Source organism: Anoplophora glabripennis, unplaced genomic scaffold (genome assembly GCF_000390285.2).
Source record: "Anoplophora glabripennis isolate ALB-LARVAE unplaced genomic scaffold, Agla_2.0 scaffold950, whole genome shotgun sequence".
Classification (NCBI taxonomy): Eukaryota; Metazoa; Arthropoda; class Insecta; order Coleoptera; family Cerambycidae; genus Anoplophora; species Anoplophora glabripennis.
In genome coordinates this window covers 51,006-69,933 of record NW_019417024.1, presented here as the reverse complement: position 1 = coordinate 69,933, position 18,928 = coordinate 51,006, and the positions used below count along the sequence as shown (strand labels likewise).

General features: G+C 33.4%; 1 protein-coding gene across 1 annotated transcript in view; it reads left to right on the top strand.

Annotated features, from left to right (window-relative positions):
* Positions 1-18,928, top strand: part of LOC108915806 (putative polypeptide N-acetylgalactosaminyltransferase 9) — a 125,800-nt gene that overhangs the window by 86,729 nt on the left and 20,143 nt on the right. Inside the window, 2 exon segments of the mRNA XM_023455811.1 lie at positions 13,397-13,546; positions 13,549-13,656. Of these exon segments, the coding sequence (XP_023311579.1) occupies positions 13,397-13,546; positions 13,549-13,656 (258 nt within the window).

Below are 18,928 nucleotides of genomic sequence, written 5' to 3'. Positions count from 1 at the left end.
TGTTCTGCGAAGTGGTTATTAAAATTTCATAGGCTTCTAGCTGCTGCATAGCTAACTTAGAATGAGTCCTTTCTGGAAACGTTTGACAAATAATAATATTCAAGAACTTTATGACTGCAACTGGATATGAAATAATCGGTAGGGGTTTCCATTTGAATAAACTCAAGAATAGTTGAAGATATACAGGGTGTGGCATGTATAATCTATAAAAATTAAACTACAGCTTCCTAACGATATTTGTAATAGAAAGAAAAGTCGTATTCGAAAAACTTCTATTGTTGCGTGTTTTTTTTTCGTAAATTAAAGTTCAATTATGGATCAAAATATTTTCTCTGGAACGGTCCTGTCCGTGTGCTGTGCGATGAGTTGTGTGCTGTAGACCAGCCGCAAAAGCAAATCGTCGTTGAAAGATAGAAAGATACTTTCAATTTTTGGGGATTTTGTCAATGCAAAAGTACAAACTAAGAAAAATAGATATTTAAAAAAAACTGATTTTTTTTTCTTATTATAATAATTAGTAGTAATTAATTACTATCTTAAATGCACTGCTGTTACTGCAAGAGTTCGTAAACAAAACCACATCCGTAACCATCAGTAGTTGCCAACTGCGTGCACTAAACAAACTCCATTAAAATATGAAACAAAATGAAATAAAACTTACCATTTCTATAGAATATGTTGAAACTGATCCCCACAGCGCGGATAAAGACATGGCACCGACGCACCCAATTTTGGCGAATATTTTCTCAAATTCCAAGTATTCCCCTAATTGTGTCAGCAGCTTCAAGTATACGGTTTCGCAATTCTTCCACCGTAGCAATTGGAGTATTGTAAATCAATGACTTCAAGTGACTCCAAAGATAAAAGTCCATTGGAGTTAGATCGGGTGACCGAGGTGGCCACGGCACAGGACCAAAGCGTCCAATCCATCTCTGTGGAAACATTTCATTCAAAAGTGTCGTTAGTTCTCGAGTACTGTGTGGAGGAGCCCCATCTTGAAGATAAAATACGCGTGCCCGAACTTGTAATGCCACATCGTCCAATAATTCAGGCAACCAGTTCTCCAAAAAGTCAGCATATGTTTGTCCATTTAGTCGTCCTTCAAAGAATTAGGGACCTACAAGTACATCGCCTATTATACCAGCCCAAACATTTACCGAGAACCGATGTTGAAATTGAGTTTTCCTAATCGAGTGAGGATTTTCATCGGCCTATATGTGCATATTATGGAAATTCACTTCATCACGGGTAAATGTCGCCTCATCTGTTACACAAACATAAGCAGGAAAGTCTACTTGATTGGCACATTGTCGTAAAAACCACATAACACTTAAAATATAATGGCAACTGCAGTAGTGAAGTTTTGTTGGAGAATTTATTTATCGTACAGCGCCATCCAACCGATATGTACCTAACTTTTTATACAATTTATAGGTCACTTCATTATTCAGTTTAGCGCCATACATAGAAGACAATATATTTCTGTGGTAAAATTATTAATTTTACGAGATTAGAAAAACCATAAATATACAAAACTAACGATGAAAATGCAGAAATAAAATAAAAGAGAAATTTTAAATTACCATAAGTAATATAATCCTATATGTCGCATAACTTTAATAAGTCCCGGTTTTTCAATCACACATACTTGACGAACACTTTTCAAATGAAGATTTCGTGATAGTAATATACAATTAAAAGCTAATTTACAAATACATTTTTGATTAAGTTAACCTTCAATTTTGGAGGAAATTGTTCTTAATTTCAATAGAAGAAAATAAAGTTAGGGTTAACTGCTAGTTAGCGATAATCGTTATTTAGTTACTCATATGGCGATAACCAACAATTAAAAACTGGGCCTAAGAGTTATGAATATTTCAATAGTTACAGAATTTCAAATTTCATCTCAAAAGTGTTTTACCATTGCATTTCCCACCATTAGCTTTGAATATTTACGGTTTTTCTAATCTGAAAGAGAGATTCTTATTTGAATTGAAAAAATTAAAAAAAAATAATAATATAGAACTTATACACACAAAATTATACATTGAAAATAGTTTGCTACTGAACAAAATAATACATTAACTTGAGTTTCAGGCTTCTTTAAAATCTGAGCCCATAAATTTCCATTCCGTATTTACGAATGTATGTTATGAATCTTTTGGTAAAATTATTGATGGACCTCATCTTGTAACACCAAATAAATAGTAATGTATAATATGCAAGAATACCAGTTTATTCATCAATTTTGTTAAGTACAAAATGTAGTCGTCATATGTATATTGCAAGGTTTCACTATTTATAAGATTTGTAGTAACAAAAAAAAAGAAAATTAATATAAAAAATATATTAGTTTAAAATACATATAACAAAAAAAATAATTTTTAAATTAACAAAAATATCTATAACACCACGAAAATACGTACCACTACAAACGAAAACTTAACCTCAAAGAACCTCATGGCGGTTATAGCAGGATCGGGTAGACATACTGACATAATGTTATTATTAGGCAACCAATCATACCGCGGGGACTTTTCAGAAATTTCAACACTAGCGCCCTACGATGGATATGTACCTAACTAAGATTTAGTGTATTTTAGGCTGCATAACAAAAATACCTTCAAGATAAACCATAGAGATTCCATTATATTTTATGTGTTATGTGGTAAAAACCATCTGCAAAAACGCATTCGTTGATCCCAATCCGGGGGATAGGGCTGCAGCAGCTGGCTTTCCCGGTACAACCTAGTCGCCGCGGGCGCATTTTCTCCGGCTGCACCATACACTAACACCATATCGACGCGACATTGTTTTCTCGGTTCACTGTACGAAAAAGTGTGTTCCAAGAATCATATTTTTTTGTAACCATAACAATAATGTATACCAAATTTGGTACCGACATTTATTGGCTTTAAAAATATTAAAAAATAAAAACATTATTATATTTACTAACTGATGTTGGAACACTGTAAAAGTTCGACTGTATGTCAATTAAGAAATACAGGAAACATTACAGAATTTAGATACATACGTATCTAAAACTTTGCACTTACTTAATCCTCTAACATACATAAATTACTCGATAAACGACAATTTGTGGCTTTGCAAACCCGAACGACTATAACGCATCCCCGAGAAATCCGCAAGCACTTATAAATCTCGCCGGAGCACAAAGAGACAGCCATATTTCACCTCATTAGGGCTGTTTACAATCTTATCCGGACCTCCGAGTGTGTGCAGTTCGATAAATATAGTTTATATGGTATGCAATGGTGCGCCCTCAGTTCGACCGATATACGCCGTTTCTTATCAGCTGCGCGATATCACCGGCAATATTAGATGCAACTCCGACCTAAGAGCTTCCCGTTTGCCGTTAGAGATAGATCGAGATGATAAATGTAACGAAGTATTTTGCATAATGCCCCCTCGCAGCGTACAATATGAACCGGTGAGTCTTTCGAAGGCAACAAATGCGAATAAAGTTATTTTATCAGTGCCTGGGCGGTAAAGTTTTTTCCCGAAGGTTAAGAGTAACTTTATCGCCCGAGACGAACCTTAGTGTTTTTTCCGTAACAACTAGAAATAAAATTATTTTATCCAGGTACAGGAGGCGTTAAAGTGTACATTTTCCTGAAGTTAAATTCACTTTTATCGTTCGCTGTAAATCTTAAATAATTTGCGATGTGAAAATAAATGTTTATTCATGTTCAGGCGATAAAGTGTATCTTTCTCAGGCGTTAAGGGCAACTTTATCGCCCAAAGCTAGTTGCAGATTACTCTTGGCATAAGAATAATATGTGTAACTCATATATTTTAGCCACGTCTAGGCGTTAAAATATTTGTTCTCCATGGTGTTACTTTATTTACTTCCGGGAGTTAAAGTGTAACTTTATCGCCCAAGGCGATTTTTAGGTGAGTCTGCGTGAGGATGATAAATGAAAATAAAATTGTTTAAGGTGCCGTCAGGCGTCAAAGTGCACATTTTTCACGAGTTAAGTGCACTTTTATCGCCTATTGTGACTTAAATTATTGATGACATAAGAATAAATATAAATTAACAAGTTATTCGATAAGAGTGTGTATGTTTCCTGGGTGCTAACTTTATCCTTCAAGATGAACTTTTGGAGTTTTTTTCCCGAAAGTTAAGAATAACTTTATCGCCCGAGATAAGCTTTAATGTTTTTTTTCGTAATAACTAGAAATATAATTATTTTATCCAGGAACATGCGTTAAATTGTACACATTTCAGTGTTTAATCGTTCGCTTTAAATCTTCAATAATTTGTGACTTGAAAATAAATATAAATTAATTTTTTATTCGCGTTCAGGCGATAAAGTGTATCTTTCCCAGACATTAAGGGCAACTTTATCGCATGGGCACGCTTTCTGTTTGTCCAACTTTATCGCCCAGAGGGAGTTGCAGATTACTCTAAGAATAATATGTGTAACTCATATATTTTAGCCTCGTCTAGGCATTAAATATAGACATAAATAATGTTACTTTATTTACTTCGGGCGTTAAAGTGTAAATTGCCAGAGGGCTAAGTGTAACTTTATCGCCCAAGGCGATTTTTAGGTGAGTCTGCGTGATGATAAATGAAAGTAAAATTATATATGCACCGTCTGGCGTTAAAGTGTACATTTTCCACTAGTTGAGTGCACTTTTATCGCCTATTGTGACTTAAATGATTGATAACATAAGAATAAATGTAAATTAAGTTATTCAATAAAGTTTGCTAACTATATCTCTCAATGTAACTCTTTGGGGAATCTCTTCAGGCGGATAGTAAATGTAAATATAATTATATTATTCATCTTCAGATGTTAAAGTGTACGTTAATTCAAACTTTAGTTTTAGTCACGTCCGGGTGTTAAAGTGTATGTTAAGAACGTTAAGACCTCCTGAGGTGAACTTTAAGTGATTGTTTTCATGATTAAGCTACTTTATCTACCTCAGGGCGTTAAAGCGTACGTTTCCAAAAACTTAAGTGTAATTTTATCCATTTTTAGGCGTTAAAGTGTTGTGTTCCGAGCGGCAAGTGTACTTTTCTCGCCCACTGTGAATATAAATGATTTGTGGCATGAGAATAGTTGTAATTTAATATTTTATTCATGGCCGCACGATAAAGTGATGTTTTTCAGGCGTTAAGAGCAACTAAGCAAGTCCAACACATGTGCAACTTTATCGCTAAATGCGATTTTTAAATGTTTCTTTGCATGGGGATAGTAAATGTATCTTCGGGCGTTAAAGTACACGTTTCGTAGGCGTTAAGTGCACTTTTAACCCCCTCTTTATCGCCCAGGATTGAAAGATTGTTTTCACGACGATTTTAAAGGTACTTTATCTACCTCAAGACGCTAAAATGTACCTTTCCGCATTGTTTAGTGGAACTTTATCGCTCAAGTTGAGTTTTAAAAAATTCCTAATGAATTTCGTAAACTATTTTCTATACAATTTCTTGAGAAATGTGAGCATTTTAATAGTCAAAAGGATATTCTGCAAGTTCTGTAACTCTCAAGGTCAAGTCTCGGGGTAGTTTTCAACCCTTTCAAACAGCCGCTTAGCACCTAAGAGGCCTTCTTTACGACTGCCGGGTCTGTTTGCACCCGAGGAATTCCCCCGGGGACTCCTGAGAAATATTAAAGAATTTTACGGCCCCCGTCGCAATTAAGAAGTTTCCCGCACACCACTGAGTTCCTGCTTTATGGCTTAATACTTATCCCTTCAGAAAGCGTCCCTCCTGCAGCGAGCGTCAGCTCTAAATAAGATCTGTTAATTGGCAAGATCCAATTAAATCCAGACGTAAAAATGTTATGAGACTGTAAATTAGCTGGATTAGAGCTTCGAATAAGGTGAGGCGAATTAAATAATACACGACGGCTATAGAGGCGGACTTTTTGCGCCCTTCAGCGCCCGGGAGTTTATAGTTTTTAATTTCTGAATGCCCCGTTCCGGGGTAGTTTTTTGGTCGTTTTGCCGGCTCTATTCATGCGGATTTTATCTTATCGGGCTTTATGGTTTTTAATTTCTGGAAACCTCTGCCCGAGAATAGGTATTCTCTAGTCGTTCTATAGGTTCCATTCTCGTGAAATTTATCGTAAAATTAAATGAACGATGCGAGTAATTAAATCTATATTCTACGTTGGCTAAGGACTGCGATACTTTTATTCGTTTTAAGCAAACTATTTCGTATAAACATGATGTAACAACGTGAAAAAATTAAAAAACGTATTTCCCGTCCATAATTAAGAATATTTCATTGTAAAAATGTTTCCTTCTTTTAAAAGCACTCGTTTGGCGCGTTTTTATGATAAAAATTAACTTTTTCGCCGATCGACATTAAAGGCGTGTAGTCCGGGTGAATTAGGTTTTTTTTTCAAAAATCGGGCCTAATTCAAATTTTATTTGCTTAAAATTAAGTAAAAAATACACAGAATAAAAGCCTAAATTTGTGTATTTGTAGAGGTCGAACATCATATTGTTTATAACAGAAGAAAAAAAATGCACTTTTTTCAGTTTTTCGCTTATATCTCCGAAAATAAGCCTCTAATCGACATGAGGTATATTTATCGATTTTGTTCCTGAGGAAATTTGCTATAATACTAGGCTTTTGCGAAAGCTCGCATTTTTTTTTTACGTTGCAAAATTAGCGGTGAAGAAAAATATGTGCAAAATTTTCAGCATTAAATAAAATGAACAATTGACTGAAAATGGATGAAATTACAGGAAAAGATAACTGTTGGGATGCTCAACAAATAGGTACCAGCGATCCGGACATCCAATTTCAAAATGGCGGTCTACTGCAAAATTATAAAGTCGAAAATGCGAGCGCGTATATCTTCTGCTCAAGTCAAGATATCGAAATTCGATACATTGTTTCGCGTTTGCGAAAATTTCAGATTTTTAATTTGCAAAATAAAAAAGTTAAACCAAAATAAAAGAACGGTAACTAGGGTCCTAATCTCGGCGGTTTTTAATATACAGATTTCAAACCAACTACTCAAATAGTGATTAAAAAATATGAATTTAAAAAAAAACGGTATTCTAGCTGTTCTATTTAATATACTGCAATAAACTGGGGCTCGTTGTAAAGTAGAAGACTTCCTTAATACGCTAAATTTTTTTTGAATGGATTCGACCAAGAAATGACCAAGTAAACGTGCGTTAAAGACAGAGTGATCCGCCCTCGACCCACGCGGCTGAACGGTAACCATGAAAGGGGAGCGCTGTGACGTCATAGTGCCTATGCTGAGCCCGGCTTCTCAAAATTCTTACTTAACAAATGGATTGTGGTGAAAGTCATCGCCAGACCCAAAAAAATACAACGTAATTGACTTTTCACATTTTGTTTTGTAATTTCATTAGGCTTTCGATACTTTGAAAAGTAAGAAGGTATTTTTACGTATTTAAAAACAAAAATCAATTATTTCTTTGGAAAAAATGTTCAGAAAAATTATTGGAGTACCTATTGATCACTTGTAGCAAATTTTCTCAGGAACAAAATCGATAAGTATACCTCATGTCGATTAGAGGCTTATTTTCGGAGATATAAGCGAAAAACTAAAAAAAGAGCAATTTTTTTTCTTTTGTTATAAACAATACGACGCTCGACCTCTATAAATACATAAATCTAGGTTTTTATTCTGTAAATTTTTTACTTAATTTTCTCTACGTTCCAATTTATCCAATCATATGTAAAAATATGCTTGCACGATGGACTCAAGATTTCACAGTCCGCAATGGAGTGGGGATTGCACGCGCGGTCGAACATAACTCTTTGGTACGATCATAGATGGCAGATGGCATTAATCTGATTGTGAGCTATGTTCACGGAATACATGAACTTTATGCAACCAACCTAACATCCAAGAGATACTGGATGCATGCTATTTAGATTTCTTATTGATTTAAATAAATACATTATTTTAAGTTTATAGTTTGAAAATATCTGGGGGGGGGGCGGAATCCCAGAGTCCTCCTTCACGAGCCGCCACTGCTTGTATCTTAAGACTGCTATTATTTAACACAATAACACAAATAATTTCATTTTCTACAAAAAAAATCCATGACAGGACTTCCTTTAACGACGAATTTTTTATTACTGTATTGGATTATTCTCCCTAAATAAATTATATATTTAGCTCAATTATTGAAGTACATTTATAACGAATGAATTAATCTAATATAGTTGCAACAACAAAACTGTTTCCTTGATAAAAAAAATGCAAATTTGTCGCTATAACGAATTTACCTTCGTTCTACCTACAAAACTCCAACGCAACACGTTGAATTTGAGACACCCCGTATGTGAATCGACCCGTGTCCTCGTAACTAACCCCCTATATCATTTCCAATAAATGTTACATCCACGCCAATTAAGAGCGATCCTTTTTAAAGGGTAATAAATCACGATCCCCGCCTCACGGCCTGTAATATATGTACTTAAAATTCCAGAACGGCCATCGCGGAAGATCGTTCCGTGAAAAATAGAGGTGCTGAGAGCGCGATATTTCTGATAAATACCCAGATAAGTCTGGCGTGCAAGCTCCGCTTTATATATATTTTTTCTTCCGTAAAAAATGTCGGAGTTCATTCAGATTTGGAGTAAGTAGGTGAGAGATACGTTCTTGATATATAGTCGCGTGTTGGGGGGATAACGCGTAGGGCAGGGCGTCGTGTTGGAAGTGAATGGGAAGTTTTAGTGGTTCAAAAAAATTGGGAACGTGTATACTTACTTAATTTGCTTAGAAAAATGAAATATGTATACCAAGAAACTGTTGTAGATACTTATCAAAAATAATAGAATAGACACTTTCTATTTTTAGAACTAAGAAAAGTAATCAGAAGAATAACTACGTGGGCGTGGGGGGTTTTGTGTATATTTTTGAATATATTCTGAATAAATTCTAAAGAGCTATCCACAGATTATATGGCGCTAGTGCAGCTAATTAGCAAGGGATATTAAAAAAATCTCAAATTTTCGAATGATTTTCAGAGAGCTGTAACTTGGAGGGAAATGGTCATAGAGAGAATCAAAAATTAAGAAAATTGAAGCTTCAAGTGTCTAATTTTCGAATCTGGAGTTTATAATGTTCTAGCGTCAGCGGTTTCTGAATAATCATAAGAAAACTAGCGGAATTTTTTTTTTACAAATTATTGATTGTCTTTAAAAAGGTATATGGACTTCAATAATTTTTTTAGTAATTTCACCGGAAGACCCTTTTAAATAATTTAATTCCCTTCAATTTGAGTGATTGCAGAGCCCTGCACTATGATTTGTCACTGAGTTATCGTCGATCAAAGCAAAAAAATCATTTTTGACTTTGTTGATTGCCAATGTCGGGAAATAATGAGTACAAAAAATCCAAGTAGGGTTTTGAGAAATGCAAAGTATTCTCTACAAGTCAATTATATATTAACATACAATTATACAATAATTAACGTTTTTTGATGAAAAAAATATGGATCAAAAAACATTTTCACCAAAGAAATGAATAGAAAGTGAAAAATTACTCGTTATGTTGTTTTCAGCAAATACGACAAATTTAAACATTCCAGTCACTGGGAAAAAAAACCGCAGCCTTTTGAAATTATCAGGGTTTCTTTAGAGCACTTTAAGGTCAAAAGTTACAGTCAATATCTTTCGTTTATCCATTATTTGCAAAATTATGTCATGTTATTCAAATATCCCTAATTATGCAATTTTTTACCTTTTTTCAACATTTTCACTTCGAAAAAAAAATGTTTTATCAAAAACCAATAACTACGATTTGTAGAGAATACTTTGCAGTTTTCAGAACCCTACTTGGATTTTTTGTACTATCATTATTTCCGGGTAATTGATTGCCAAAATCAAAATTGACTTTTTTGCTTTGATCGACAATAACGCGGCGACAAATCATTGTACAGGGCTCTGGAACCACTCAAATTGAAGAGAATTAAATTACCTTAAAGGGCCCTATGATGAAATTGTCAAAAAAAAACTTATTAAACGCCACAGACCTTTTTAAAGACAAACAAAATTTTGGATACATTTTTTTTCGCTAGTTTTCTTATGATTACTGAAAAACCGCCATTCTAAAAAATATTAAACTCCAGATCAGAAAACTAGACACTAGAAGCTTCAATTTCCTTTTTTCTATTCTCTCTACGACCATTTCCCTCTAAGTTACAGCTCTTTGAAAATCACCCAAAAATTTGGGATTTTTTTAATATTCCTTCATTTTTGTGCATAGTTTATTAAAAAAAAAATTATGCAAATATACAGGGTGTCCGTTTACTTGATACGAGTATAGATAGATGAGGTCAAAATAATATCAGTTCTTCATATACATTGTTTCCATACGAGCCTTCGTTAACAAGTTACGGGCCCTCAAAGTTGAAACTTAAAATCTTATTTTTATTTACATTCTCCAAACTATTAACTTCAGCATGATGCAAATTTGATGATCGATAACACATGCGTACAGCTTGTTTTTGATGTAGTAAGTGAAAGTTCATTATGCCCAGAACGCCAGGGACGGACTATGTCCAGTGGTTAACAACCCAGAATTTTTGCATAGATGACGATCGCAATCTGCTTGTATCAAAAATAAGTTCCCTGAAGAATTTTTCAACGATAATCCCATCTTGGTTCAACTCGGTAAAATTAACAGTTTAGGAAATATTTGTGATTTTATATCACAGTGCACATCAAGCGGCGCCTCCACCATTTTCTGTTTTTAATTTTTAATTGGACATAATTACTATGTTTGTTAGAACTGTACATATTTTTAAAATAAGAGCCTAGGAAATCTTACTATTATTACTAATGTAATTTTCACTAACCAAATTTGACAAATACACTTTACACTTAACACAAAATAGAAAAACGAAACAAGAATAAGTCAAAGTAAGTTAAAATAATTTTAAAGCAGGAAGACTATCAAAATACATTTTCAATGTGGGCACTTTTCACCTCCACACACTTCCTAAGTTTACGAATGTTATTTGTTTGTACACGAAAAAGCATTTCTGAAGTAGGTCTAATATTATTACAATGGAAATTAATTCTTTGTAGCAATTCATCCATCCCTTGTCTGTACTGGAGTTGCGTACACTAAACTTTTCAAGTATCCCGACGTAAGAAGTCAATCGGGTTAAAGTCTGATGAACGTGGTGGCCTCCTCTTCCAATCTATTTATTATTTTTAAAAGAAGAGTCTAAAAATCTTACTATGTACCAATATAATTTTCACTAACAAAATTTGACCAACACACTACACATAAAAATAAGTTAAAAATAATTTAAAAGAAAGAAAACTGTCAACATCCATTTTCAATATGGGCACCTTCCACCTCCACACACTTCCTAAGACTACGAATGTTATTTGTTTGTACATGAAAAAGCATTTCTGTGGTAATAATTTAACTTGTCCGTACGTTTTTGAGGAACGTCTGAATGAACATCGATATTTGGAGTTTTTGCAAAATAATTTGCAGCCACTATTAGATGTTGACCATTAGACACCTGAAGAAACGTTTGGTTCATGCACAATGGGGCTCCTCCCCATTGCAATCTTGATGTATGAAATTATTTATCCATTGGGTTTAATAATAAATAGATTGGAAGAGGAGGCCACCACGTTCACCAGACTTTAATCCGATTGACTTCTTACGTCGGGATACTTGAAAAGTTTAGTGTACGCAACTCCAGTGCAGACCAGGGATGAATTGCTACAAAGAATTAATTTCCATTGTAATAATATTAGACCTACTTCAGAAATGCTTTTTCGTGTACAAACAAATAACATTCGTAGACTTAGGAAGTGTGTGGAGGTGAAAAGTGCCCACATTGAAAATGTATTTTGATAGTCTTCCTGCTTTAAAATTATTTTAACTTACTTTGACTTATTCTTGTTTCGTTTTTCTATTTTGTGTTAAGTGTAAAGTGTATTTGTCAAATTTGGTTAGTGAAAATTATATTAGTAATAATAGTAAGATTTCCTAGGCTCTTATTTTAAAAATATGTACAGTTCTAACAAACATAGTAATTATGTCCAATTAAAAATTAAAAACAAAAAATGGTGGAGGCGCCGCTCGATGTGCACTGTGATATAAAATCACAAATATTTCCTAAACTGTTAATTTTACCGAGTTGAACCAAGATGGGATTATCGTTGGAAAATTCTTCAGGGAACTTGCTTTTGATACAGGCAGATTGCGATCGTCATCTATGCAAAAATCCTGGGTTGTTAACCAATGGGCAGAGTCCGTCCCTGGCGTTCTGGATATAATTAAGTATCACTTACAACATCAAAAAAAAGCTGTACGCACGCATGTGTTATCGATCACCAAATTTGCATCATGCTGAAGTTAATGGTTTAGAGACTGTAATTAAAAATAACTTTTTAATTTTCACTTTTGAGGGCCCGTAACTTGTTAACGAAGGCCCGTAGGAAAAAAATATGAAGAACTGATATTAATTTACCTCATCTATATGTACTCGACTTTTTTGTATCAAGTACCGGGACACCCTGTAATTTGCAAAATTAAATTATAATTTATTTCCTATTATGTTTATACCCAAAAATTATTAAAAATTGTTTTTAATGGTAGATGGATAATATTGGATATCTGACAGTAGTTTTGCATTGGGATCAACTTTCCTTAATAAAGATTGTAGATTTTGTAAGAAATAGAGGTACTTTACTCTTGTGCAAAATTTACATTTTTCGACAAACCTCGTATACGACTGCAAAAAATTGAAATCTGATTACTACAATGTGGGTTTTAGGCCATGCAGATCTTTTTATCAAGAATAACTCTTTTTCATAAAACCAATAATAAACAAGTTTCCCATATGATGCCGACTTACAGTTTCGTTTTTACACCACTAGATTCAGCCTGATACAAGTATTTGCACTTTGCTCTTTGCAAAAAATTCTTACACCATGGTAACGTCTACAGTTGGTAAATTACGTGAATCTGCTTTTTGGAAACCTTCAATTTTAGTACTACCTGTATATTCCCTTTATTAAAATTTAATAAAATACAAATAAAAAACAATAAAATTGATTGAATATTGATACTTTTGGGTTTTTCCCAAACAAGAAATGTTCTGATTTTCCTAAAACTTTGCAGATGTGATTATAAGGCTATTTTTAACCATTTTTAGCTTTATTTTTTTGAGGACGACCCTTTTGTGATATTTTATTTTTGCACAAAAGGAAAGACACAATAATATAGTAATTTTTTTAAAATGCATTTTCTTTCCTTATAATGGAAATAGTTTCACTATACATACTTGACGCATAAACGACTTTTATGCAACTACACCCAATCAGAATGTTGCGGAAATAGAAACATACTGTTTTTTTGCCTTTTCCACATGTGCTAACCCCATCTGCCAACAGATCCGGAACCTCGGCTACGGCGGCAAGACGTGCCTGGACTCGCCTGCGAGGAGGAGCGACATGCACAAGCCTGTCGGCCTGTACCCATGCCACCGACAAGGAGGCAACCAGGTAAATACCACTTACCCGCTCTTATGTTTGTCTCTCTCTTGCAGATCGCCTCGTTCGGTAGAGAGCTGTGCGTCGACAGCGCCTGTAAACCGGAAGATATTCACAAACCGGTGGGCGTTTGGCCCTGTCACGGACAGGGGGGTAATCAGGTAAAGTCTGCCCCATCTGGGTGAGGCGGAGGGCTCCTAACAATTTTTTTTCTTGACTTCTTTTCTTGACGCTCGACGGCCAGTTTGAGACGCTGGTTGTGCTGGGGGCTCGTTCGACTTTGGCTGGTCAAAGAGTTGGAGAAATAACATGAAATGCTTAAGCAGTGTGGAACAGAATTGTTAATTCTAAAAACTTGAAACTCGATTGCAACACCCACTTTTAAAGGGCTGTAACTTGGGGTTAAGGGAGGAGAGATTAAAAAAATTGTATATAAAACAGCCCCTCTAAAATCGGCTGAAGAATTCACTGTTTCGTTTTCCTCAGGTATCTACGAAACACCCTGTATATTTTAAAGAAATTAATTCTTAAAGGTAAAAGAGGTGTTAATATTTTTTAAAATAGTTGATCCACGTACATATCTTGGACAACTTTTGTCGCAGATTAATAAAACTTGCCAAGGTGACTTAACTAAGCAAAGAAAAAAATTCGCTAATATTTTGTACAGTTGTCAATCTGTGGCGGAGTTACTAAGAGAAGCCATCTCTAAGAAAATAAAATATTTTAACGCCACTAAAAATTTTGAAAGTCGATTTGCACATACGATTCTTAATTATAAAAAAAATCGTTTTATTCGAAGGACGAGTCATTATTGAGATGGAAATACAATTCTAAAAAAAGACACACTAAATTCAGATTTTTTTTTTGAGACATAGTAAAGGACAAATTTGTAGATGCAAACTTTTAATGGTTACATTTTATAGGTTGGTCCATTTTCGGTGGGATTTCAGGGTATCTCAGAAACTACAAATGTCAAATCAGAAATTTGTTATCTTCATTTGTTTCTGAGTTTCTCGTTATTGTGACACTTTTGAACATGTCTGTTAAATTAGTTACAGTTAAAGTGAAAACTGCTCAAGACTAATTATTTGGCGTAGAATTGAATGCCGAATTAAATTTAGTAAGTCTTAAAATTCCGGAGTTATGACAAAAAATTATATTTTTTTAAATGGAAATCGTAACTGGTCATGACCTAAAAAAATAGATTTTTTTTTTGCTTTTCAGCAATATATCACATGCTATAGTTATTTTTACAAACACAGGAGATACGGGGTGTTTTATATATCAATTCGATCCATTTTTACATTTTAATATGGTATGGCTGGCTATGAAAATACGTACAAAACTATAATTCTTACTTTTACAAAACTCATATCTGTTATCTGTATATATTACAGATAAAAAACTTTTTAATTTCAATTTTTATCCCACTTCAACTGAAGTTACAATATTAAACGTAAATTAAACAATAGTAAGTAGGTACCTACATCAATAAAAACTTTCAAAAATGATAGCCAAATGTTCAAATTGTCGTCCCTCAACTGTCACACATTTCGCGCATCTTCTGGCAACGCTTCGGGTAGCATTCATTAAAATGCATATTTGAAATATTATTAAAAGGAATTTTCAATATAACGTATTTTAGAAAACCCCAAAGGAAAAAGTCCAACGGACTCAAATCAGGTAACCTAACTGGCCATCTGATCGGTCCGTTTATTCCTATCCACCTATCTCCTAAAATTTCGTTAGTATTATATTATCATACGAGTATATGTTGTGCATTTAAAATAAAAGTCATATTTTTACAACAGATATGACTTTTGTAAAAGTAAGAATTATAATTCTATCTGTATTTTCATAGCCAGCCATATTAAAAGAGAAAAAATATATAACTTATATATAAAACACTCCGTATCTCCTGTGTTTGTAAAAACAACGATAACATGTGATATATTGCTAAAAAGCGAGAAAAATCTCTATTTTTTTAGGCCATGGTCAGCTACTATTTCCTGAGATACAGACATGTTAAAAATGTGACAATAACGGGAAACGCCCTGTAACTCAGAAACAAATGAATATAGCAAATTTCTGATTTGACAGTCGTGTTTGCCGTGAAAATTGAGCTCGAGAAAATGGACCAGCCTGTACATCTGCAACAAAAAATTCTTACAAGTTTTTTTTGAGAAACGAACATTTTTAGAATTATTTTAAATTTATTCAAATACAGGGTGTTTATTAAGTACTTGTACAAACTTTAAAGGGTGATCTTTGACTAATTTTTTTAACCCGTTAATGCCTGAAAGGACCTATTTTTTTTCATTTTTCAAAGGCTGCAATGGAAAAAGATGGTAAAAAAATTTAAAAATTACCATGTAATGGTAATCATCTGAATTTTCAGAATCTGCGATCAGATTCTTCGAAAAATGCAGCTGGAAATCACTATATGGGGTTTTTCCAAAAAAGTCTAAATTTTTCACTTATTTTTTTTTCAAACTGAATTTCCGCATCTAAATCAGATAAGGATTTATAAGTGAAGTGAAAATGTCTTGTCATACAACCCTAAACTTCAAGATGCATGCATCCAAAAAATCAATCTTTTTTTGAGGCCTTAGCGACCAAAATATCGGCTGAAAGGAAAAAACCTCAAAATCTTTAGGAATTTTTTTTGTTGGAAATGGTGAGGTTTCCGAATAAATTTTATAGAACAAAAAGTTGTTAAAATTATACAAATAACACGCACACAATTTTTTGAGACGTTTTTACTTTTTGGCCGTTTTTCGAAAAATCCAAAAATCATTCCAAAAATTCGGAAAAAAATTGAGCGTTTTCTCTGATGAATTTCAAGAACTTTTTGTTCTATAGAAGTTTTTCTGAAACCCCATTATTGTCGCGGAAAAATCTTGAGACACAATTTTTTTAAGTAGACTTCTTTATCTAAAAAACAATATGTAAACAAAAATTGAAGCAGGACGAGATTTAGAAACACAAAGTTAATATGAAGCATTAAATTTATAAATTGATTAAAAAGCCATCGTCATGAAATAATCATTTAATATTAAAAATAAACTTCAGCATTTTATTTTATATAAATTTTTATTTACTCATGAACCAATTCAATAATAAATAATTGTCAAAGTTGAATTCGACTGGTAATTCCAAAACAGCCCTCTTTGACCAGCTTAAAGTGGAAAATTCCTATCCAAGGATTCTTTTTTTTGTCATTATTTCTAACACGATGGAAGTTTTCCATTACATTCATCTAAAATATTCCCTTTTGTGAATACGACTCTTCTTGTATCCTTCAGGGCATGCTTTTTTTCTAATCAATTACGACAAGCTCCCTGTTGTAATTACGTTCTATTTTTCCTTTAAAATTCCTAACTGGGCATATTATTCGTATTGTCATTAACACTGTACATATAAACATAAAATCTAACCATTATGATAAGAAATTATTTATTAATATCCTCATATTTGATTAACAAACTTAAAAACTCAGAGGCTTTGATTTTCATTTGTGTATTTCTGACTGATCGTGTAAACATTACGTTATTTTGTTTGGGGCATTTTTTGTGTGAATCTTTAAAGGGTGTTTTCTAAATTTGTGTCATATTTTCAAAGATAACAATTAAAAGTCAATTAGATTAGATTTTGAGGATAGTGTTGATATTTTTGAAGGTAAATATTTTTTAAAAGAGCAACTATTTATTTTTTCCAAACCAATAATATACAGGATGTTCAACCACGAACTCCATCGATGGATATCTGGGAAACCGCTTGAAGGATTTTTTTGAAATTGTGGTGGTGTGATACGGACCGTGAGGCCTACCAAGTTAAAATATTTTGAAGGTCATCGTCCTTCCGGTTATACCAAATTTCTTATTTTAAATGGAATCCCCTGTATATTATTACATTTTTGGAAAGAGCATTTATTTTTAAGTTGAATATATGGAGCACACTCCATACTTAGGATTGATCGTTTCCGAGATATTTTGATTTTTAGGCAAAAATTGACAGATGCAGACTGTCAGCAAAATTTAGTTTTCCCGGAAACACAGGTTTATTTTTTTGTGCGAATTGGACATTTTGTAGAGGAAGATCTAATTTATCGGATTTGACATGAAAATTTTCAAGTTTTTATACAAGGTGCTCAAAAAAAAGATAGAATATGAAATTCAGAAAATATGGAAAACTCCAAATTTTTAAATGGAAACCCCCATTTTTTCTAACGTATTCGTATTCTGCACTTAAATTGAGTGTAACTTTGTTAAAGTTTTCCTATACCTAAAACTAGCCGTTTTCATTTTATTTACGAATAAACATTTCCCTTTTCCTAAAATGGTTTGTTTCGCACATTTTAGGTTTGCCGTGACGGGTAAGTAACATGACAACTATCGTAGGTTTTTATTTTAAAATAATAAAGTTGGTATCGACTTCCGGTGTAACCGAAAGTACATGACCTTGAAAATATTTTGGTGTGGTTCCACGGCCCGTATCACACCACCACAATTTCAAAAAAAATCCTTCTAGCGGTTTCCCAGATATCCGTCGATGGAGTTCGTGGTGGGACACCCTGTATTTCGTCAATTTTTACTTTTAGTTGGGCCAATATTATTAGCCCAAGTTTCATCAAACTACTTTGCACTACCTTCAAGATTTTTAAATAAATCTCATGTCCAAATCTTAAACAATCTGTGCCTTGAAAAATATAGTCCAGGAAAATAAGCTGGGAAATTACCATTTCGCGACTTTTTGCTTCGGCACGCTGAATTTATAACTATAGATGCTAAATATTATGTACAATAACATATTAGTTTCCACAGTCATAAAAATGGGGGGAAGATTGTTTACAGGGTGGTTAATTGTATAATTTTTACGTTAATTCACGTTTTTCGCTTATAACTTTTTTCCGTTCATTTCCACGAGAAAACAGTAAAGTATTTTTTTTCGTCTTCAAAAAGACCTACAAAACTAGCCCTCGAGTGTAAAAAAATATTGATTAGATCAAAAGTTATAAACAGAAGAAGTTTATTTATGACTTTTGAATTAAACATTTATAAACGGTGTTATTATTACCAGAACGTTTTGGCATCGCATCCTCTCATTGTCTAAAAACTCACACGAAATCTGGAATCAGTAAGTTAAATAGTTTACAACTTATGGCCTTATAAACAAATTAACTAATTATTAGTCTGGACGATCCCGAGGACCTTCCACAACCGCACTGATTTTTTTCAAGGTAGATTTCATAATAATACGTTGAAATCTATAATTTTTTTTAAATTTCAAATTTGCAACCTGGATTTTTTTTATTTTTGCCTTTGTTGTAAAATGAAATATACGACCCACGAGCGTGATATAGTTATACAGGGTGATTCAAGAAACCGCTGACAGACTTCTAGGGTAGATAATACATAAAAAATTAAGACGAAA